Source organism: Tamandua tetradactyla, chromosome 8 (genome assembly GCF_023851605.1).
Source record: "Tamandua tetradactyla isolate mTamTet1 chromosome 8, mTamTet1.pri, whole genome shotgun sequence".
Taxonomy (NCBI): Eukaryota; Metazoa; Chordata; class Mammalia; order Pilosa; family Myrmecophagidae; genus Tamandua; species Tamandua tetradactyla.
This window is the reverse complement of record NC_135334.1, coordinates 73501708-73524488: the sequence shown is the minus strand read 5'-3', so window position 1 is coordinate 73524488 and position 22781 is coordinate 73501708. Positions and strand designations below refer to the sequence as shown.

Sequence of the window (22781 nt, the reverse complement as noted above, 5' to 3'; positions counted from 1 at the left end):
CTCAGCCCAGGCCTAGCTGGGGCTTCTCCATCAGGCTGCACTGAACAATGGTGAAGGCAGGGAGCTGGGCCAGGCCTCTCCCCTGCCCTGGGAGAGTCTCCGAACAGCTCAGGGCACAGCAAGAGCAGGACCCACATCTCCAGCTTTGGGGCACAAGACACACACCTCTGGGCCTCCCCACCTCCGGTCCCTTCCCACCCTGAGACATCTAATCCCCCCACCAATCACAGGCCTTAGCACATAGGGTAAAATATACAGATATATTTATATTATCAAAAAGCCCCCAAAATGGGGAAGGGGGATTGGGCAGCCCAGTCCTTCCCAGTCAACCCAGACAGAAGAGGGGGCTGAAGCCCCCAAAGTCCAGTTCTCAGCCCTGTAGAAACTTACCCGAGAGCTCCCTCCCCATCCCAGGTGAGTGTTCCCTTAGTGCATCCGTGCTCTCACTGTCTTGGAGTTTGTGGCCTGGGGCTGGGCTCCCTTCCAGCGGGGGGGCCCCAGGGCCTCCAGAGTTCCTGATTTACGCCCATCTCTCTGACCCCACAAAGCTAGGTGGGTAACCCTGGGGGTGGGCAGGTCAAGCCAGAAGGGCTGAGCACCTGGACAGAACAAAGAGGGGTTCCTCCCCAGGCAGCCCCTGCCGTCCCCTACCCACCCCCCCCAGGGCAGGGAACCCCAGGCTGCGGTCAGAAGGTGGGGTGTGGGGTGTGGCGTCCTCATGCGCCCCCTGCTGGCTCACAGCAGGCACGCAGGGCATGAGTGGTGTCTGGGCAGGAAGGCAGGCTTCACGGCGGCAGAGGCCCAGAGCCAGGGCTTGGCTCCTGTGCTCAGACATTGCGGAGAAGCTGTGGAGAGGCAAAGCCCCGATTCCATGAGAACTCTGTGGAGCCCCAGGGGGGCCAGGGACCCTGTGGAAGCCCTGCAGCCACTCTCCATTCCCAGCCTGGGAAGATGCAAGTCATCTGGGACCCCAGGCTAGGTAGAGAGGGGGCTCCTGTGAGCCATTTTGTGAACCAAGGGGGCCTGTTAGGACCCCTACTGAGGATGGAAGGAGGGGCCCTGGGCACACTCAGGAGAAGCAGGGTGGAAGGTAGCTGTCCAGCCAGCATCCCACCCGCCCTGCCCGCGGGGATGGAGAGCCACTCACAGAGAGGGGGTCGGCAGTGAAGGCGGCCACGCTGCGGCGCATCTCGTTCTCGCTGCCACGCAGGGGGATCAGTGATACGCTGCCCAGCCGGGCCTCGGGCACTGCCCGGGACACACGTGAGGGCTCCAAGGGCCACACCAGGCCGTCATGCTGGGGGGCAGGGGAGAAGAGGGGTGCTGGGGTCCAGGCTCGGCTTTCGGCTCAGCCGGCCGCTCGGCACCAGATCCGCCCACCCTTCCCAGAAATGCCTTCAGTTATGATTTGAGGTGAAACCCTCAGCTTTGATTCCAGCCGATATGAGAAGCAGCTGTTAGGAGAACATGACTGTATCCCTGGCAAAAGAGCCAATTATGTTACTCAACAACTCCCATGTCAGGATCCACAAAACAAACCCCTCCAAGAATGCAGCACTGAGAAAACATGTCTCCAAGAGAAACGCGGCTGCACTTCCTTTATTCAGGAATCTTGAACTACAGAATCCACTGTTTTCCTTTATGCCTTGACTACCAGGAAGCTTGAGGCTAAAAACGAACCTAGCTACAGGGGTAGACCTCAGGCCAGGGCCCAGGTGCTGTTTTGTCTCCCCTTCCCCTAAGTAATTCTGAGCTCTCATTTTTTTTTTTTTTTTAACATGGGCAGGCACCGGGAATCGAACCCGGGTCTCTGGCATGGCAGGCGAGAACTCTGCCACTGAGACACCATGACCCACCCCTGAGTTCTCATTTTAAATCTTTGTTCTAACTCCTCTGCTTTAGGTCTAAGCTGTCCCATATGGCCTTGCTTTGGTGTGGAAGTCATCACCCCTATTGAGGATGGACCCTGTTCCTGTCTGGGTCACTGCAGCTGGTCTCCTCGCCTCCAGGCACGGCCCTTCAGTCCATCCACCCTGCATGCCACATCTGGAATGAGCCCTCTCAGATTTGGGCCTGCACACCACTCTCCCTTGCTTAAAACTCTCCTGGTTTTACCCTCTGCCCACTGGGTTCAGTTCAGTTTCCTTGGAGAAGACTTCAAGGCTCTTTGAAATTTTGCTTCTCACTCCAGTCCCTTTTACTGATGCTTCCTGCCTCTTGCTTCACCCTCCATTCAAGAATCTGTAGCTCTCTTTCAGGTCCCGCTGCCTTTGCTTAGGCTGTTCGTTTGCCTAGAAGTTGTTCCCCACCCTGCTGAGTCCCAATGACTCAGCTCCCATGACGCCCTCTCCCTGCTGCCTTCTCCATTCCCACCCCTCATCTCCACCAGGTCAGGGTCCCTGGGCTCCCCACTGTCACCACAGCACTGACCACACTAGGCTATAAGGGGCTAACTTGGGGTGTGTTTTCTGTGCCACATGGGGAATGCCCCAGGGGCAGGGCCTGGACCAAACAAGGTGGAAGGAAGGGTTTGTTGGATGAATAAACAAATGCATTAAAAGCTAGCTGGAAATCTCCCTGGAGCAATGGGTGGCATGAATAGTGAAGAAGCAAACGCACCCATTCTCTGTAATGGAAGCCTCCCCAGGTCCCGCACCTGGTACCTGTACAAAGAGGAAGGTGGCGAACCACTCCCGGAGCTCCATCTGTGTGTCACAGCAGAGGTACCTGCGGGCCAGGGCACAGATCTGGATGCTGCCAGGGACCTGGCTGAGAAGGAGATACCTGGCCCACCTCCCCAGCCCAGGAACTCAGGGTGGTGACAGGGACCCAGTTAAGAGGGACATGCCACCATCTCTCCTTGGCCTGAGGTTTCAGGGTGGGGCCCTAGCTCACCACTGCTGCTTGTCCTGTTTCTCCGTCTGGTGTACCACCGTGAAGCCCCAGCTGCAGAGGATGGAGCAAGAGGGTGGGGTCACTTGACAGCCTGCAAAGCCTTCAGGACAGAGCCCAGGAGCCTGGGCCGGAGACGGGGACAGCTTGCAGGGCCTTCCTGCAAGCTGGGCACTTGCTGGCCATTGCCTCTCACAGCCCCACCAGCCTCCCAGGCCCTTGGCTCCCCCAACCCCACCCTCACCCCAGGCCCACCCTCAACCAGGCCCAGGCAGCTGATGGAAAGAGAAAGAATCAGAAAAGCAAGTTTGATGATCACAATTACTAATGATCACAGTGCCTATGTATCATACCTTTCAACTTTTAAAAATATATAGCCACCCTTTGAAACAGCTGTACCATTATTTCTCCCATTCTACAGATGTGGAAACTGAAGTATACAAAGGTCCCAGAGATAATCAGTGATAGAAGTTGAACCCATGCCAGTGATCCTCAAACATCTGCAGGTATCAGAGTTCCCTGGATGGCTTTTTTAAATACAAACTGCTGGACCCCATCACCAGAACCCCTGACTCAGTAGGTCTGGGGTGGTAGACGAGAATATGTGCTTCTAATGTATTTCCAGGAACTGCTGCTGCTGCAGGCCTAGGAACGCCTCCCTGGGAACCGCTGCAGCAGGGTACAGCAGCTCTCCAGAGCCTCCTGCCAGGTTCAGAGGTCCCAGCTGTGCCTTCCCCATCACATTCTGAGCAGCCCCGGGAACTCTTGCCTCAGCCCCGACTCACCAGGTGGGAGGCCGGAGTTTCTTCTTCACTCCCAGGTAGACTTTGAGGCTCTTCACAGGCCACTCCTTCTCGGGTCGATGGCTCTGGATTGGGGGAGGGCAGAGGGAGGGTACAGCTTCAGCCATTCAGGGTGGGCACTGGGGCAGTCAGTCCTCCCCAGTCTGGGCACCTCCCTCCTCCCACTCCCTAGCACTCTCTGCATCCCCAGCATAAGACACCTCCTCCAGGAAGCCCTTCAGACAAAGCGATCCCTGTTCACAATCCAAGCCGGACCAGCTCCCAGCCCGAGGCCTCCCTAGGCCTCACTCCCTGCAGCAGCATCAGACAGTCAACCCTTAGACCCCAAGGCAGTCACCCTGCCAGAGGATGACCTTCATCCTTGTGTTTTAAAAAGCCACCCTTTTCAAACAGCTATACCATTATTTTTCCCATTCTACAGATGTGGAAACTGAGGTATACAAAGAATGCCTTTAAGGCTTCATCCAGAGCAGCGAATCTTAGTCCCTTCCTGCTCCTTGCAGATTGGAGAATTGACATGTAGCACTGGCTACAGAAGGTTTGTGGAGGGAAACTGCTGCACGAAACCCTCTGGTACCAAACTAGCACAAGCATGTGTGATCTGAGAGCCTTGCTTAGCTGCTGGTGTCTGTGTTGTCCCAAATTATTCATTCCCCACCCCTCCCTGCCCCACAGAGGCTCCAGGGTTGACCGTGTGAACATTAAGGCTTGTGGTAAGGTCAGCACTACCAGCTCTTTGGTTCCACGAGGAGAAGGCTAATGACTCCAGCTAAAGCAGAATGGCTGTTCCGTAGACCAAAGGGAGAAATTCCCAGTGGTCTAGCGCAGGAAGCAAGAGACCGATGTACTGGGGAGGGCACCAGATCACTGACCTGCTCACCTCTGCCCCTGCACATGGGTGTGGGCTTGGGAGGAGCAGGCTGCCTCGGAGGCAGGAGGATGAGAGCAACAACCCCCAAGGAAGAGGCTGGTTGCAAGTCAAGCTGTAAGCCTCACACCTGCTCAGGGGCCACTTGCTCCAAGCTGTCCCCCAGCCAGACACACCTGGGCTAGGAGGGGCACCAAGGTGGAAGGCAGGGAGGGGGACACACTTACAACCAAAACCGGGGGTCAGAGATTGAGCCACTATCCTTCTATTCCCCACCATTGCTCCCAGCCACCCCCAGGCATGACTGCTCAACAGGAACAAAGGGAGAGGACTAGGGGAAGGCCACAGGAGGTGGAAAAAGCTTCAGGAATTGGCGGGCTTCCTTGTAATGTTGTAAAACAATGGACTGCTTAGGGATTAGTGGAGAGCATTGTCACAGGGTGTGTGGTTCTGGAGGGGCTTACAGGGACTCTTTACCCTGCTTTCACCACGATACCCTCTGACGATCAAGGCACTGATTGGGGAGTGCCATGTCCTCTACCAGACAGGACCTGACCTCACAAGGGGCCATGTGCCCCTAAAGGGCCTGGGATAAAGTGGGTTGCAGGCATGGGTAGATCAAGGCTATAGGCAGGGAGGACACTGGGCAATGGGAATGGAAATACAGATGTGGTAGAAACAGGTATGGAGAGAATACAAAAAAGGAGGAAACCTGCTTGCAGGCAGGGAAGAAGCAAGGCTGTGAGCACCAAAGAAATCAAACTACAGAATGGAATACAGCAAGTAGGAGGAATGGAGAGACTGAGACAGAGGCTGTGGAAGAAATGAGGCTGCAGGCACAGGAAACAAAAGGCTCTGGTCAAGTCTGAAGAAAAGATGGCAAGAAACTGGGCTGCAGATATGGAATGAACTGGGCTGATGGACTTGAAAACAGGCTGTGGGCTTAGCAGACGTCGGGCTCGTGGTGTGAAAGGAACAGGACTGAAGCAAGGAACAAAGTGAATCAACAGTGGAAGAAACAAGCCAGTGGGTGGAAAGGAATGACGACTCCTAGCAGGGTATGGAGAGGATCACAGGAAATAAAGAATCCAAATCAGGCGGTGGCTCCCCAAGAATCTGAACAAGCAATACCCTGCCTCCTGGGGCTGCATGGCGTATGGGAGCCATGGAGGTGATGCGATGTGGCTGAGACAGGGAGGTGGAGGGAGGGTCTTGGGGAGCGAGGGAAGCAGGAATAAATGGAATCGCCTTTTGTCCCCGAGAACCTAGTTTCTTATTAAATAGCTCTGCTTGCAGAATCTCTGGAATATGAGGTCACTGTAAGAGAACGAAGGTCACCGCTTAAGGCTCAAGGACCTCTGTACGAACCAAGATCTCCCAAGAATGTGCCTCTTCCAGGTGTCTACAGGTCTTTAACAAAACCATCGAACCCCCAGGATAAGGCTTGAGTGGCCACATACCCTGAATTCCTAGGATTGTCTCAACTTTAAATATTTGGTCCTTTTGCCCTATAAACCCACAAATATCAGAATTACCAATACCTCGGTAGCCAAAGCACATCTTCCTAGGGCTTCCACCAGGCCAGCAGTGCCGGCTGTCACTGAGGTGACAACCCCAAAGGGGGTGGGAAGGGTCTCTGAACAGTTCCAAACTGCTGGTTCTTGAGTTTCCATACTTCAGGAACACAAAGCTTGGGCTTTGGCACTAACAAATCTGGGTTCAAATGCCAACCCACGACCTAGAAATAGCCTTGGGCAAGTCATCCAAAGTCTATTTTCTTGGAGTGAAACGGGGATAATCCCTCCTCCCCCGGAGAGTGGTGAGGATCACGTGACTCGGTATGTGCAGGGCCTGGCACCAAGCCTGGCTTGATAAACCCTAGACCTGCTCTCCTTTTCTAGACTTCCTGTCTCTTCCGCTCCATGCCAGCTGCTTTTCCAGGTGCCTCAGCCCTCCTCGCTCCCTGCTGCCCACACTGATGATCTTGCTGTGCTCCGTGGGGTAAGAGGGATGAGGTCAGAGGACAGCATCCCAGAAGCCAGGGCCATGGGCTGGAGGGGTGGACAGGGCTCCTACGCTCAGATGTGAGGATGTGATCAGAGAAGGACACAAAGGACAGAAGAGGATGTATTCCTCACAAGGGTCAGCCAAAGCATTAACAGAAGTACAAAGTGCAAAGAGAGGGAGGTAAGGGTCCTGCTCCATCTGCTCTGCTGCCTCCATGGCAGCCAGGCCTGCCCAGGTGTCCTGAGCACACGTCAGAGGCAGGAAGGGGCTGAAACCACTGGTGGGGCAGCTGCAGGAGCTCAGGCTAGATCACTGGACTTGGCAACATGGTCTCTGCTGCCCATCTGTAGGGACATCTATGCTCTTTGGTCCCCAATGCACAGCTGGGATCCATGGGAGCACCCCAGAAGGCAGATCTCAGCTGAACCTGAGCAAGGACCTTTACCCAGGCAGAAGTATCCCTCTAGGGGCAGGGAAGCATGCCTGGAGATGACCTGGGAGCTCTTGCCACGTCCCCATACTCCCACCCGTGGCTCACTTGGCCCGCAGGTGGTGTAAGGCAGCTGGCAGTCAGCCCACAGCTACTCACGGTCTCAGGGGCCCCGCTCCACGGCCTCTGGCTCTGTTTGATAGAGGATCAGGGTTACAGACGAAGAAGTCCCAGGTCCAAAACTAGGACAGTGTGTGTGTGGTGTATGGTGGGATATGGCATGTGACTACAAAAACGAGGGGGAAGGGGGGTGTGCGTAGATGGAGTATGGTCTGGGGGGGTCACCTGGCAGGTGGACAGGGTGAGGAGGCAGGGGTACGAGTGTGGACCAGGCAGGATAATGGCTGGTGAAGTGACAAAGAACGCACGGGCCATGACTCCGAGCTATCACCACGTAGCATTTCATTGTGGACACCGTGATACGGAACTGGCACAGGTGAGGCAGACAGAGCATGTGTGTGCTGTGATGGCATCTGGTGCCAGGATCTAGTGGGGCCAGAGGGTACAGGGGAGTCCACTAGATCCCTAGTGGACTAGTACCGGCCTCCCCCGCTGCTGTGTCGTCCCAACACCCCACGATGAAGATATGCCACTTACGGACCAAGGGGATTCGGAACATATACAGGGTGCAGCTGCCCATTCCAGGGAAGGATCCGGTGGGGATGCTTACCCGGACCTCCTTGTAGAGCCGCAGGCAGCTGCTGTTGAGGATGAAGTAGCGATCGTGGAAGCCACCTGAGGGCAGGCCCAGGCCCAGGAGGCTGCGGTCCTCGCGGAACTTCATCATGCCGTGCTTGGTGTCGCCCACCCGGCTGGCTGCGGGAGCACGGGAGCGGCCGGGGCTACACCACCACCCTCCCACCCACTGCCCCAGATGGCCTGGAGCTGGCTCTCAGCCCCCACACAGGCCCACCCACCTGGCACCCTCTGCCTGAGCTGCACCTCCCTGGGGCCACCAGGTACCACCACGGCTCCGGATGGAAGGCCCCACCTGACCAGCCCTCCTCACAGGTCCCACGGACGAGCGCACCACCTACCCAGGTACAGCAGCATGGCCTCCATGGACGGGTGCTTCTTCACCACCAGGTAACTGTCTGTGCCCAGCCCGTGCAGGATCGGCAGCACCTTTTCCGCAAAGTGCAGGGGACGCTCTGGGGGAAGGTCACATCCGTGGTCACTGGGGCCACATGGCCTGACACCACCAAGAGGGCCTGACCCCATCCACATGCCCCATGTGTCACCGGGCACCCCCACCGCCCACTACTGCCCCTGACACACCACCCTTCCCATGGCCGAGCCTCAGGCTTCACACACCCTGGCTGCAACCAAAGCTGCTCACACTTATGCCCCAAATCAAAGCCACGAGCATTCCCTGCAGGTAGACTGCTCAGGTAGTCCTTCCCCTCCACATCCCAGATCTCCTTGCTTCCCAACTTCCCATCCCTATGGCCCCACCCTGGCACTGTGGCCTTCTGCCTCCATTCTCACCATCCTCCCCGCCTCTCTCCAGCCAGCAGCAAGTAGTCATTTCATCTCTTCAAAATCCCAACCACCTCCACCTATGACCCTTCAGTGAGTGGTGTCCACTGTGGGTAGGCCCGGTGTGGCCTCTGCCTCCAGCCCCAGCTCCAGCCCCCCCCCACCCCCCTTCTTGCAAACTCCTTGAAAGTGCTGTGTCCTTCCCATCTCAGGGCTTTTGCCTATGCCGTGGAGCCACCCAGAAGCACTCCCTGCTTCCAATTCACCCAGCAGCCCCCACCCTTCCTAGCTCAGGGAACCTGAAGCCACAGCCCCTGCTGTAAGCTCTGGTGGCACCGTGGACACTTCCTGCAGAGCTGTGAGCACTGCTGTGACATACACGCATCCGTGAGTGTGCTGGATGAATGCCTCTGCCCCCCACCAGACTGTCATTTCCACGAGGGAAAGGATTGTGTTTGGATCCCCACCTCAGTGCCTGGCACTCGACAAATAATAAACAGCTAAACAAATGAACAGATACACCCTCATCCTCCACCACCTTTAAGACCACCCTTTACCACAAAACGCCTTCACGACCAATCCCTACGGCCCCTTCACACCCTATCCTCACCCCCACCATCCTATCCCCCTGCACAGTCACCACCACCTTCACCATCACTGGTGTCACCCGCCACCCCATCATCCAACCCACCGTCCCTACCCTTGCAAACACCACCGTTCTCGGTGCCTCCTGAGGAAGCGTCGTCACCAGTGAGACCAGCTTCCCGGCCCACACCACGCCCTGTCCCAACCCCAGCGGCCACCCACCTGCCTCCTCTCTCTCGTTGACTTCGAAGCAGGTCCAGTAGTCCTTCTCCCTGATGACCACATTCCTGCGATCCAGTATCTCCAGGGTGAGCTCCTCAGCTGTCATGGATGCAGGAATCTGCGGGAACCAAAGGAGGGGAGATCAGCTTCACCCCCCAACTCTGCTACCATCCAGCTGAGTGATGAGCCAGAACGAGCCCACCCCTGTCAGGGTCCCCAAGAGGCCTGCGACGCACATGGGGTGTTACCCACTCGTCCTGATCAGCTGGGTGGGGAGGAGGAATAAAGACAGGACCCAGCACCAGCCAGCTACAGGCTCCCAGCCACCTGAGCCTGGGGCCTGCCGCCCAGCCTGACACCTCTGGCCCCGTGGCTTCTGGGTCCCGCACCCCCACCTTGATATGTTGCTCTGTCTCCGCCTTCTTCTCCTCCAGGTACACGGTGCAGATGAAGTCGCCGGCATGCTGCAGGGAGACAGGGCTCAGCTAGAGGCCTTGGGGGCAGACGCAAGCGGCCTGCACCGTGGTTGGGCCCCCACCCCAGGCCCTGTCCTTCACCTGGGTCCCGCTGGCAGTGCCCGCCACACGCATCTTCACAATGGCGGTGATCTCCTCTCGCTGCTTCCTCAGTTCCTCCTCATCCACCTGGTAAGAGGTGGGGAGGACTGGTTAGCGCTGCCCGGGAAGCCAAACCCGGCCCCCCACCACCCTCCGGCCGGAGACGCACACTGAACACCACCACGTAGTGGCTGATGAGGTCTTCCACCACGCGGCCGGCCTTGTAGTCCTGCCCGTCTGTCTGGAAGAGCGTGGGCCCAAACACAATAGCCAGGTTATGCGTGTTCATCTGGTTCGTGTCTGAGAAGCACTGGACACTGGGCAGGGCGGGAGGGAGGCCATGAGTGAGGAACCTGAGTCTAGCCAGGAACGTCCCAGCCTCGCCTTCCCAATTCCTGACGGGGCCAAGATTGGCCCCTGGAGCAAGCCAGGGAAGTCCTGGTCAGAGGGAAATGCCAATTTAGCAGGGGAGGGGTGGGTTGTAGAAATGGTTTTTCGGGACATATCTTGGGTACTGGCGAGAAGCAGAACTGGGAAGCTGGGAGATGTGGCCAAGATCTGACCCTAAACTGAACCCTCCTCTATTCTCCCATCTTGTAGGAAATTGAGAGGAGGAGTCTAAAATCAGAGTAGACTAGAAATCAGTTCTCCACGTCCCCCCACCACCAGCGCTTCATGATGATTTCACCCCTCACCAGTAGAGGTGGCTGATAAGGGCCTTCACTGTGGCACGATTGACTGGGGGCAGACATGCCAGGAGCTCTCGGTACCTCGAGACCTTCTTCTCCTCATCCTCAATCTCTGGGTGGGGGGAGGTAAATCAGGTCAGGAACCCCGGAAACCACCTCCCCTGTCCCACCCCTCTGGCGGCTCTGCCTCTTGCAAGGTGCCAGCACGGCTGTCCCTGCCAGGACAAATCAGGCCAGGTACTCAGTACGGGTAAGACATTCTCCACCTGAATGGAATGAAGACCAGAAGCAGCAGGAGGATGCATGGGGGTGGGGGTGGCGATGGGTACAGAATAATACAGAACTGGAGCTCTTCCACTGGGGAACATCTTGTCCAAGTGTATGATGGGAGTGGGAGGAAATCCTGAGGTCTGGGTGGACTCCAAGCTCACAGTGCTAGCCAGGGTCTCAGGCTGGGCACAGGCTGCAGGGCCCACCTGAGGCCTCCAACCAGTTAAGGCGCTGGGCCCGCGTGAAGAGCCCATCCGGCAGGTCACGCAAAAAGCGCTTGAGTGCCGAGGAGACGTCGTCCACATGCTGCTCGCCCTCCTTGAGGCGCACAGAACGCGCATCCTGCCGAAGGCTGTCCAGCAGCCGCTGTGTCTTCGACGTCTGTCCACACTTGCGGTAGATGCCCTCAGAGGTCAGGCCTGGGGAGGGGGAGGCGGAGGCACTGAGCTCAGGGGCAGGGCCAAGGTGGAGGGCGGGGCCAAGTGCGCAGGGCATTCTGGGATGGGGTTTGCAGAAGCTGCGTCATGGGGCTGGCCTGCAGCGCTACTTGCAGAGGATCGGGGGCCCTGGCGGCCTTGGGGTACCAGGTTCAGGTCTTGTGGGGAGAGGCCTGGCCAGAGGCACGAGGGCGAGGCTCACCGCACTGGGTGATGTAGTCCACGCAGCGGTACACGATCACCGGGATGTCCGAGTCCCCGAGCTGCTGCTCCGACAGCGTGGCCCCGGAGCTGGCCGCTGCTTTCTGGATAGCCCCCAGCCAGCCCATGAAGTCCAGCCGCCGCTCCCCCTGGATATACAGCGTCCTGGGCCAGGGGTGGTCAGTCACTGTGGGACCTGCCCCTGCCCCCCTCTCCCCCACCCTGGACTGTCGGGATTGCCTCCTCCTTCCCAGAGCTCCTCAGGGAGGTCACTGCTCACCTCCTTCGCTCCACCAGCACCAACACCTGGTTCTCACCGTCCCCTTGGATGGCTGTGGAGCGACCATCAAGGTGAGGCCAAGGCCTTATTCATGCCCCCCAGCCTACTCCCTCCTGAGGCTCTCGCCATGCGCATTCCTGGGACCCACCCGTCAACTTAAGGGGTTGCTGAGATGTACCCCAAGGGCAGGGGAAGACATGAGAGCGTGGGTGGTGCCTTCTGACCAGGCCAGGATAGAGTTCAGACATTCAGGGAAGGGGCTGGGGGCCTGGAAGCCCAGGAAGGGGGGCCCTGGAGGTGGGAACCTGGGTCCAGGTCCACGCACAAAGCTCCTGCAGTTTCCGTAGCTGCAGTGGCTCCTCACTGGACCCTTCTGGGACGATGGCATGGAGCTCGGAGCCGGTGAGGGAGAACCAGCCCTCCTGGGTCCGCTGCAGGCTCAGGCCAGCTTTGTAGGGTAGGCGTCCAAGCCTCTGGAAATCCCGGACCAGGAGTTCCTCAGCCAGGGGGGGCACGAACGCCTGGTGGGGGGAAGCCGGGGTGGGAGTGGGGGGCAGCTAGGGAAGACTGCATCAGCCAACACCTCTGCCTGCCTGGGACAGCCCTGTTCCTTGGCTGGTGGGTGCGTGCCCCCTTCCTGACCCAGCTCCTCTTCTCTTCCCCAGGTCAGAACTCAGCCCAGTTACTGAAGTTTTGAATCATGCCACAGTTCCATCTGGTGAGAATGCTAGTCTTTTCTCCAAACCTACTCAGATGTGCCCGCTTCTGGAAAGCCTTCCCCGAACCATCAGGGATGTCCCTTTTCCCAGCTAACACAGCTCTCTGTTGTAGCACCAATCACATACGCTGTTATTGCTGTCCGGACCCTCCTGTTCTCCCCCACCAGCCTAGGAACTACTAAAGAGCCGGGGACCAAGAGTGGGTCCCCTGGGTCCCCAGGACCTTGAGGACTGATGCTCTGGAGGCTCATAAACAACTGATCAATGAATGAGCAAATGGTAAGTCATGGGCTCTCATGGCAGAGGGGACCCCAGGTGGCACCTGGCTCCAGTCCCCAGGACAGAGCATTCTCTGCAGCCTCTTGGCTGCTTCCCTTCAGCCTCTACCTGCACAAACCCAGAGAAAAGGAGTTTGCTCCCTCTGGAGGCTGCGTTGTCCATCTAAAGATGGCTCTGTTACTCATTATTAAACATATATTGAACATCTATAGAATGCAAGGCCTGAGCTCTCCTGCAGAGCTGAGACAGTTCTCCTGACCTCCCCTCCAAGGGACTGCAGATTATGTTAGGCCCTTGGCCTGAGAAGCTCACTCTGTGCCTGCTGCCCTCCATCTAGCCCCTGTTCATTCAGATGGGAGAGGTGGAATCCATGGGACTGGCCCTACCCCGCATCGCTTATGAGTCCCCAGCCTGGGCCCCTGCCAGACTCTCCCCACACCCACCCTACAATCCAGGCCCACCTTGGCAATGCACTTGACCCACTCACGAGCCAGGTCTGCACTCTCCAGGCCAAACAGGTATAGCCGCTCTCCCTCCGTGTACACCTCAAAGGTGTGTTCAAAGCTGCAGACACATGGGCCAGGACTCAGGCTCACCCTGCCCAGCCCCAGGCTAAGGCTCCCGTCACTGTCATCTCTGTCCCCTCCACACTGCCCTTGTGCCTACCCTTCCCCAGGTCCCTAAGAGGTGATAGAAAAACTGGGGCCTCAAGAGACCTGGTTCAGCCTATGTACAGCCCAGTTGCTGTGTGACCCTGGGGAGGTCCTCTCCCTCTCTGGGCTTGCTTCTTTGTCTTCCTCATGGGAAGAGGAGTGAACCTCACAGGAGTAACAGTCTGACTTTCCAGGGGTGCTCACCCATGGGTGTCAGGAGGGGGCACTGCCAGGCATACGATATCGCTGGCCCGGATCTCCCCATTGGGTGTCACTGTCCGCTCATTCTCATAGTAGCTCAGGATTCCGTCGCTAAGGACACACCAGCGTCGGCTGAACTCTGGAGAGAAGTTAGGCAGGGGAGCCACGCTGGAACTCAGCTCCCACTCTTACCTGAAAACAGCCTCTGCATCCACCTTGGGGCTACACATCCCTCTGACCCCACATCCTCTACATTCCTACTCACAAGCATCCCCCGGATCTTCTCTCTCCAGCCCCACAGCCCCAGCCCAGGACACTGCAGGGTTCCAAGCCACCCAAACCTCATCCTCTCCCCTGGACCCCTGCAGTGACTTCCTCATTGGTTTGTAGCCTCCAACCTCATTTCTTCCAAGATCCAAAAAGTCATCAAGCTAAAATCAGACTCTTCTCTCCTGCTCAAAGACTGTCCATGGCTCCCCCTTCTTCTCAGGACAGTGTCTGTGCCCTCAGCCTGGTGTACATGGCCCTGCATAGGCTGCCCCGCCACCTCTCCAGGCTCCTCTCTGACCACTCCTGAGCACACCCCCTGCACTCCCAATTTTTGCCCACCCTCCTCCCTCCATGTTCTACTCAGCCTGCAGGGACAGCAGAGATGTCATGGGAAGCCTTCCACGCTCCCCTGAACTCACCTAACTGCCCTCCCAGTGCCCCTCTCTCCATCAGTAACACTCACTGCTCTATACCCTACCTCCTCCTATAATGTTAAGATCCCGTAAAAGAAAAAAGTGGTAGTCAGTCCAGGAAAAGTAGGGCAGAGAGCAGAGCATCAAGGCTATACAGGTTGTATAGTTCATGGCACTGAGCTTCACGATGGCTCAGAGCTTCCTGGCAACCAAGGGGAAAAGGATGACTCAGGCCCTTATATAAATGACATTATTGGGCAGAGGGAGGCAGATGAGGGCAGTGCCCCTGTTCACGAACAGGTAGGTGGTGAACAGCATAGAGGGCCAAAGAAATCTCTTTGGGGGTTGGGGGGGGGGCTTCATCATGGGGGCAATGCCCTCAGCAACAGCAAACCCTGTCTCTCATCTTGTCTGTGAAGGTGAGACATTTTGTGCTTTCTCTCTAGTAATACCAGCCCTACCCTTCACCTCTCATGCTGTAGACATTTGCCGGGTGCCTGCTGTGTGCCAACCACCTTTCCAGGCACTGGGGCTCCAGTGGTGACCAGGAAGAGCTTATATTCCAGTGGGGTGCAGAGTGGCGATAGGTGCACACATAAAGAGCCAAATTAATGCAGATAAATGGTGTGAAGAAAAAAATAGGTGAGGGGAGGGAGTGAAGGAGATGCTATTTTGGATAAAATGGTTGGGACTGACGTCTCTGAGGGAGTGACATTTTCAACAGAGACCTGACTAAAGTGAGGGACCAAGCACGCAGATATTTGGGGAAAAGCATTTAGGGCAGAGGGAACAGCAAGTGCGCAGGCCCTGGTGGGAGTGAACCTAGCACACCATTTAGCAAAAAGGCCAGGGGAGCTGGAGCAAAAAATCCAGTGAGTGAGGGGGAGACGAGGTCAAAGAGGTAAAGGGGTACAGCAGCTGGCTGTGTGGTGTGTAACAACTGTGGACTCTCCCCGGAGGGGGGCAGTTCCTGGAGGCCTGAGGCCCAAGGAAGGATGGAACGTAAACTTGGTCCTCAAACTTTCTACTATCCCCAGGCTCCTAGTACCCACACCCATATATAGGACCCGCACCCAAAGGGGACTCAATAAAGGTTTCTTTAATCTGCAGAAAATACTGGCAGTGATCTGCTCCAAAGTGTCTGTGCCCCATCCCTATCTCTGTTTAGCTCTCTTATTAAGCACCTACTATGTACCAAAGACCATACTGAGGAAACCCTCCAGGGAGACTCTGCCAAGGTCCATTTGGCACCCTCACAGGTCCACCAGCCTGGCCAGCCTTGGCTTCCCCAGCCCCGCGGCCATGCCAGAATGCCAGAGGGCAGGGCAGGGCAGGGTCTGGCGCAGCACCCACCTTCCCGGGTGCGGCGATCCTGAAGCACCTTGCCGGCAGAAGCAGTCTTGTAGAGGAAGCCGCTGTGGCTCACAGTGGGCAGGACAACTGAGTAGTGCTTTTCCAGGGGCTTTGTGGAATCTGGCCGAGGTACCTCTTTGTAGGAGGAGGAGTGGCCAGTCAATCCCACCATCCAAGGGTGTCCCTGCTTCTCCCCTACCTGGGCTGCGCATTTGGGCGTCCTTCCAGGTCACCAGCCTCAGATCTCTGACTAGCACCCTCAGGCTCTCACTTCTCCCTCCAGGGTTTCGCCCAAGCCATTTCTCCACCTCTCTCCACTGGTGGAGGTTCCACCCTGTCCCCAAGGCCGAATTCTAATACCTCCCCTTCCAGGAAGCCTCCCTGACTACCCAACCCACCCCATTCTTCCTAGTGGAGGCACAGGGCCAGGCACACTTGAATGATGGAACCTTAGCCAAGTTTAATAATAATTCCCAGAGAGAGATTTATTCCAGACAGTGCAAAACCCAAGGAAGCGGAGGTGCACGGGTAGTTCAGTGGAAGAATTCTCGCCTGTCATGCGGGAGACCTGGGTTTGAGTCCCGGCCCATACACCCCTTCCCCGTTCCCCTCCCCCCAAAAAAGTTGTGAACAAAATTTCCTATGATATACATATCACATATCTACCTCTGTGTATATGCATATAGATATAGAAATATATATATATTTCTATATATGTAGAGAGACATACACATACAAAAAAAAAACCCCAAGGAAGCAGCCTGGCTCCAGACCTGCTTCCGGAAGTTAGCAACAAGGGGACTCTGCTGTCCTCCCCCGGCCTAAGCCAGCTGGGTGGTCTCCGATGTCTCCCTGGACACCTGGGCTTCCTCCAGCCTGGTGCACCCCACCCACCCGTGGCCCTGAGCCCAGAGTCCCAGCCGCTAAGCTCCACCCTCAGTCCTGGGATGTGGTCCCTGAGGCCCAGCCTGGGCTGTGATCAGTGCCACTCACCCCCTCCTCACCCCCCCCCCAAGAGTGGGAGCCACATGGGACACAAACCCAATCTGTGACTGAGCTCCACCCCAGGCAGAGCAGGGGACAGGGCTACTGTGGTGGGTTACCTGTATATGGGGAAGGGCTACATCACCCGTCCGCCCCCTGCCACCCAGCAACACAGATGCTTTGTATGTACAGCCCCCAAAACCCACACTCTCTGGGGTGTAAAGAAGCACAGATCCATAGCATCTCAGAGACCCACAACGCTGGCACACGGACGCCACCCAGGGTGGCCCACGCTGCAGGTCAGGAAGGGACACACAGATACAGAAACAGAGACACAAAGGGGCACGCATATGAAGGGAACTCCAGGTACACAAATGCACGCTGACATGCAAACTCAAGCACACCCCAAATCACACAGTTGCACACCAGGGCCCCTCTGGGAGCCACAATCACAGCTTTAGAATCACAGCCTCACGGGGGATGCACGGCCCCTGGCTGACTCCCACCTAAATCCCCTCCCAAGGGCAGAGGCTCCATCCCCCAGGGGGGACTGTCCCACCAAGCCACTCACCCGTGGTCCGGTTGTTCCGAAGGAATTCCATCTGCAATGTCTGCCCGGCCTGCTCGGCTAGAGCCAGGGGTGTGGAGGCCTCGGGGTCCCCTGAGAAGCAGCTGACCCCGGCTCCGCAGCCCAGGAGCGCCTGGGTCTCGGCCAGGTCTGTGGTGGTGACTGCAGCACACAGGGCCTAAGAGGAGAGGAGAACAGGGAGGGGAGGGTCAGATAGAGCTGGGGGTGGGGAGCCAGCAGGGAAAGGGGTGTAGGGGAGAGGAGAGAGGGAGAGGGAGGAGGGGTGACCCAGGTCTGGGGAGGGCCCATGCTCAGGATGAAATGGAGCACAGGGAGGAAGAAAGAGAAAGGGAGGGTGGGCAGGGACGGCCTAAGCAGAGACAGGGAGCCTCAGCAGCCCTGGCCTCACCCTGCTGGCAGCCCCTGGGACAGAACTGCTCAGTTGAGCCAGTTCTCTAGAGAATCTCAAGCTCTCTCTGCCTTGTGGAAGGATGGAGGGGGTTGCTTTGTAGCTAATTCCTCCCACATTTGAATTCCTCACTGCCTGCCCAGCCCTTTCAACCAATGGGAGTTGCCGCCCCTCCTGGCTGGCTCACTAGACTGGGCTGGGGGCCGGACGCCTGGGTCCCTGGGAGGTGGAGGCCTGCCTGGCTCCCCATTGGGCTTCTAGCTGGACTGAGCTTGCCTGGGTGGGGCTGCTTGCAGGAAGGACTGGAGGCCAATCAGAGGTCATGAATGGCATCCCCCTGTCTCAGAGCAGGCTGCCTCCTGCTATAGGCCAGTCAGATCAGGTCCCAAGGCTTGGCTCCCAGCCTGTCAGGGCCTGGGGCCCATACAGGGCCTCATCTTGAGTGGGGTGGGGGTGGGGGTGTGTTGGAGCAGCCCAGCTGTTTCTCATGAGCCTGACAGGAAATAGCATCCCCATCGAGTTCACTCCTTTTGGCAGGATTCAGAAGCAGGACAGGGTGCGGGAGACAGAGGAATTGGGAGGGGTGGGGAGAGAGGCAGACAGATGCTGGGGGATGTGGCCTTCGCCCAAGGGTCAGGCCTGGCGCCTCCTTTCTTAGCCCCAACACTCCATGTGGCTTGGACAGGGCCCTTCCACCCTCTGGGCCTCAGTTTCCCCAAATGCCAGCTCATCGTTCTGAACTGGTAGAAGAGATAGGTTGAATCAAGATGAAGAATGGGGTGGCAGGCGAGAAAGGGGGTCCTAGCCAGTGGTCTTAAAGGACAGTGTAGGAATCAAAGGGGAAGTCATAAGGTGCCCCAGAGATGCAATGCCCTGACCTTGTCCAGTTCCTCCTGGTTGCCAAAGAGTGGGTGGTAGCAGCGGTACTTGCCCTCACGGTATTTGGCCTCCAGGTGGCGCCGCCGGGCACCTGGGCTGCTGCTGGGATGCAGGGCCTCACTGGGGGGCACATTGGCTGCCCAGAAGCGGTTCCCAGCACCATTGCCCAGCTGTAAGAAGAGCTGCGGGTATGGACGAGATGTCAGAGGGGGCAGCCTACAGCCAGGGGCGGTGCCAGGCAAAATCTTGGTTTTTGAGGTTGTCAGGCGAGGCGCTGGGAGAATCAGGCCATACACCCACTTTCCCAGTGGGGAAGCTGAGGAGCAGCCTGGCCTGAAGGTGGCTGTAGGTGCTGCCCTCACTGGCCCCGGGTTCTGAGCCTAGTCCTTCGATGCAGGGACAAGGCAAGGGGCACCCGAGCCTGGAGCCTGGTTGGGGGGGGGGTTTGCTTTTGCCCCCACCTACTCCCATATCTGGAACTTTACACTCCTGGGGTTATCACAGCAGGGAGCAGGGGGTTCTATCCTGCCAGCTGGTGTGCTGGTGGGCAGGGATTTTTCTAAACATCTGACATTCCTCTCTGCCCTTTGGGGGAGAGGGGTGGGGGCCGGTTTCAGAGAAGCCCAGGGGTCCAGTGTTTGGGGAACTGGTTTATTCGTTCTTTCATTCTGCTGATCATTCATGCCACAGCCATTTCCTAGGCCCCTCCAACTTGCCTGTTGGAGGCCCTCTGTGGGGAACTGGGGTCACAGCAGAGAATAAAAGCAAGTAGTCCTTGCCGTCTTCTGAGGAGGGTGGGATCTAATACTCCCTGTGCCACCAACTCACTCTGATTTTAGCCAAGTCATTTTTTTACCTGAACCTCAAGGTCTTTTTCTATAAACCAGGGAGGCCCTAGGTGGTAAGTCCTGGGTCCATCTTTCTGTGGCACGTTCTCCCCCGTGACTATCATATATATCAGTACCTGAGAACCCCAAGTATATGGGCACAAATGTACATATATGTATCTGCCCCTCAATGCACAGACTCATAACCTCCTGTGCATGTGAGAGCACAGGAGAGGAGGCTGTGAGGGGGTATGCAAGATAGGGGAGAAAGCCCTGGGTCAGCCAGGCAGGGGGCGGGGAAGGGGCAGGGCGTGACGGTCAGGATGGGTCTGTACGGGTAATCTCAGGCAGATCATAGCCCTGTCCAAGGCCTCAGTTTGCCCATCTGTACGAGATGGGAGGTGGACTCGGTCAGGGTCAGCAAATTCTTTCTGTAAAGGGCTAAATGGTAAATATTTTAGGCTCTGCAGGATACATATAGTTTCTGTTGCATTTTCCTTTTTTTTTTTTTTTTTACAACCCTTAAAGATGTCAAAACATTCTTAGTTCGCAAGCCATAGTTTGCTGACTTTGCCAAAAAAGTATTTTTTTCCCAAATGCTCTTCCATTACATGGTCTCAAATATCTCTTCTAGCCCCAAGGTGCCAGGGGCAGTGAGGCGTCTCTGGGAGTCCCAGGCAGCAGCTGAAGGGGCACCCCTACCTCAATGAGTGTTTCCGTCCACACCTTCCGGTCCATCTTCAGGCTTCGTACCTTGGAGATGCCGGCGCCCAGGCCACGATGCTCCCCTGCAGACAGGGGGCCAGGGGCAGGGTCATCTGGGGCCCTTCCCTTCACACAGGCACTCGCCCACCCCCAGAGCCCACCCAGGGGCAGCCAGGGACCCACAGGCCAGGCTTGCAGTTCCAGCTCCCTGTGCTACAGGACTGAGCCCTCCACTGCCTCCCTAACTGGCTCCCTACAGCTATGCTCAACCCCCTGCAAGTCATTCTTCACCCAGCCCCAAGAGTGACCTCTTTAAAATGCAAATCCCCTCACTGTGAATCCCTGCTTTAAAACCTCACCCAGCTCCCCAGAATTAGCTTCCTTACCAGCTTCCTCCCCCCCTCTCATTTCATGCCACTTAGTCCAGCTCCCACCTTCCCCGCTATCACACTCTCAGCAGTCACTCTCCTCCTCCTAATTGTCCTTGCTCTTTCCTGCCTCAGGGCCTTTGCAGCCACTGGTCCTCTGCCTGGCTGTTTTCCCATTTTCCCATGGCTGGCTCGCTCTTGTCATTCAGATCTCAATTTAGATGTCTCCTCCTCAGAGAGGGCTTCTCCGACAAGCAACCCATTCTCTGTCCTATAAGCCTGTTTTCATTCTTTGCCTCGCACTTGTTATTACCTGATACACCTGTTGGTTTGTGTATGGATTATCTGACTCTCCCCACTAGAACATAAGCTCCATGTGAGCGGGAATCTTGAAGGTCTGCTCTAGGGCTCTATCCGCAGTGGTTAGAACAAAGCATGGCACACTGAGGAAGGGAAGGGGAGCTGGGGAGCTCAGGCTGGGGACACTGGTGAGGGCCTGGCCCCGCCTGGCCCGGCCTCAGCCTCGCCCATGGCAGCCCCCATCACCGTCCGTGAGCTTGATGCCTCCCTACTCCAGGCTCAGACAGGTCACTGCTTTCCTGTGCCCACACTGCGCAGCCCAAAGCCTCCTGGACATTTGCCCAAGATGTCCCACAGGTCTCAGAGGTCTTCACTGAGTTCAGTGACTTCCCCCAGACCTGTCCCTCCACCTGGATCCCTACTTCAGAGGCTGGCACCTCCAAGCACCCACAGCCACCCCCCAGGCATGGTCAGTTCCCATGAGGGCATCTAGCACAGTGTCCCCTGCATGGAGCATAGCACCTGGCACACAGTAAACCCACAATAAAGAAAATGTTAGTCGAATGGAGGAATGAATCTTGGGTTCCACCTTTTCTTTTACAGACCTCCTCATCCAAATCATTGAGAACTTGATCTCATAAATCCTACATATCCCCCACTGTTCTCTATCTATCCCTTCCCCAGGCCAGGCCTCCTCCTCTTTCTCCTGGATCCTGCAGCAGCCTCCTCACTGGTCTCCAGTCTCATCCCCTCCAATCTGGCTTCCACACACCAACCAGGGTCTGACCCACAAATCTAACCACATACATCCCTCTTCCGCTTAAAGCCCAGCTCTGCCTCCCATCCCCCCTTTCCATCCCTACTAGCTCCTCCCTCTGTCTGCAAAGCCCTGCCTGGCCTGCCCCCTGCCAGCCCCATCCGCCTGGGCTCTCCTGGCTCTTCTGATGTGAAGAGGGGGCTGGGCCGCAACAGGCCTGGGGTCAAATCCAGGCTCACTTGCCAGCTGGCACTGAACATGCCTCTGTGCCTCTGTTTTCCCACCCATGACATAGGAAGTTGAATCCCTGCCTTACAATGCTGTCTAAGGACTGAAGGTTAATCACTGTGGGAAAAACTTGGCATACAGGAGGAAGTTCAGAAACGTGGCTCTCCTGACTCCTGTCTTCGTTCCAGCCCCTCTAGCCAGACAGGCCCCGGCTCTGACATCCCACTGCCACCTCTGCCTGGTGCCCACCCCCACCTACCTGCACAGCGCTTGCAGATGACAACGCAGAGGTTGATGGAGGCCCAGTCAGGCTGGGCAGCCCCACAGTCGGCACAGAACCTGTTGGGGGCTGCAGCCCAGATACGCTCAGCCACCTCCAAGGTGGACAGGGCCTCGGCAATGGCTCCCTGCATAGCCTCCAGCCACTGTTCCTTCTCCAGCTCCGATTCAGTGGAGAAGCTGGGGACACAGAAGTGGGGGGCTATGATGGGAAAGGGCTTAAAGGGGTCTGCGGACAGCACGAGGGATCTCAGCATGAAATGCAGGGTGGGAGTGGGAGGCAGTGGGAGCTCACTGTCAGAAAAGGGAGGCATCCTGGGTCTGGTATGAAGGTAGGCATGGATGAAGGCAAGGATGACACGAACCTGAGAGATGTATGGGGGCTGAGGGACCCTGGAGAGGGGTCTGCCCCACCCCAGGAAGCAGAGAAGTCTGCTGGGAAGAAATGATGCCTGAGCTAAGACGTGACAGATGAGGACTTAGCCAGGTGAAGAGATGGAAGGGAGTTCTGGACAGAAGGAACAGCATGTGCAAAGTGGCAGGTGGCATGTCAGGTATTCCAGGTGCTACGTGCAGGATGGGCAGGCTGGCAGAGAGGCTGGGAGACGGACAGGGGGAGCTGAAGTGCACTCTGAGGGCTAGGGGAAACCTGTAGAGGGTTTAAGTGCGGAGAGGGGGAGAGGACAGAGATGTCTCAAAAGACCCCACTGGACCATATTTCTTGAAGGTAATTGTATGATGATATCGCTGTCGCAGTGTGACTGTGTGGTTGTGAGAGCCTTGTGTCTGATGCTCCTTTTGTCTACCTT

The 22781-nt window shown here is 57.0% G+C and overlaps 1 protein-coding gene and 1 non-coding gene across 12 annotated transcripts in view; one reads left to right on the top strand and one right to left on the bottom strand.

The window, feature by feature from the left end:
• Window positions 1–246: 246 nt before the first annotated feature.
• ARAP1 (ArfGAP with RhoGAP domain, ankyrin repeat and PH domain 1) overlaps window positions 247–22781 on the bottom strand; it is a 74839-nt gene continuing 52304 nt past the window's right edge. For 9 of the 11 annotated variants that reach the window (XM_077113679.1, XM_077113676.1, XM_077113683.1 and 6 more), the window contains 24 exons: window positions 21953–22152; window positions 20038–20123; window positions 18508–18690; window positions 17224–17398; window positions 15669–15803; window positions 13636–13771; window positions 13240–13342; window positions 12106–12301; window positions 11781–11832; window positions 11502–11665; window positions 11069–11281; window positions 10599–10704; window positions 10073–10220; window positions 9904–9990; window positions 9742–9810; window positions 9347–9464; window positions 8098–8211; window positions 7731–7876; window positions 7109–7192; window positions 3678–3760; window positions 2896–2946; window positions 2664–2727; window positions 1148–1297; window positions 247–845 (listed from right to left, as the gene is read on the bottom strand). In XM_077113679.1, the coding sequence (XP_076969794.1) occupies window positions 828–845; window positions 1148–1297; window positions 2664–2727; window positions 2896–2946; window positions 3678–3760; window positions 7109–7192; window positions 7731–7876; window positions 8098–8211; window positions 9347–9464; window positions 9742–9810; window positions 9904–9990; window positions 10073–10220; window positions 10599–10704; window positions 11069–11281; window positions 11502–11665; window positions 11781–11832; window positions 12106–12301; window positions 13240–13342; window positions 13636–13771; window positions 15669–15803; window positions 17224–17398; window positions 18508–18690; window positions 20038–20123; window positions 21953–22152 (2881 nt within the window). In that variant the 3' untranslated portion in view covers window positions 247–827. The remainder of the gene's footprint in view (window positions 846–1147; window positions 1298–2663; window positions 2728–2895; window positions 2947–3677; window positions 3761–7108; window positions 7193–7730; window positions 7877–8097; window positions 8212–9346; window positions 9465–9741; window positions 9811–9903; window positions 9991–10072; window positions 10221–10598; window positions 10705–11068; window positions 11282–11501; window positions 11666–11780; window positions 11833–12105; window positions 12302–13239; window positions 13343–13635; window positions 13772–15668; window positions 15804–17223; window positions 17399–18507; window positions 18691–20037; window positions 20124–21952; window positions 22153–22781) is intronic. The other 2 variants (XM_077113685.1, XM_077113686.1) reach the window with 2 other exon arrangements.
• TRNAD-GUC (transfer RNA aspartic acid (anticodon GUC)) lies at window positions 16191–16261 on the top strand. Its single transcript has one exon. It is a non-coding gene; the product is annotated as a tRNA-Asp (tRNA).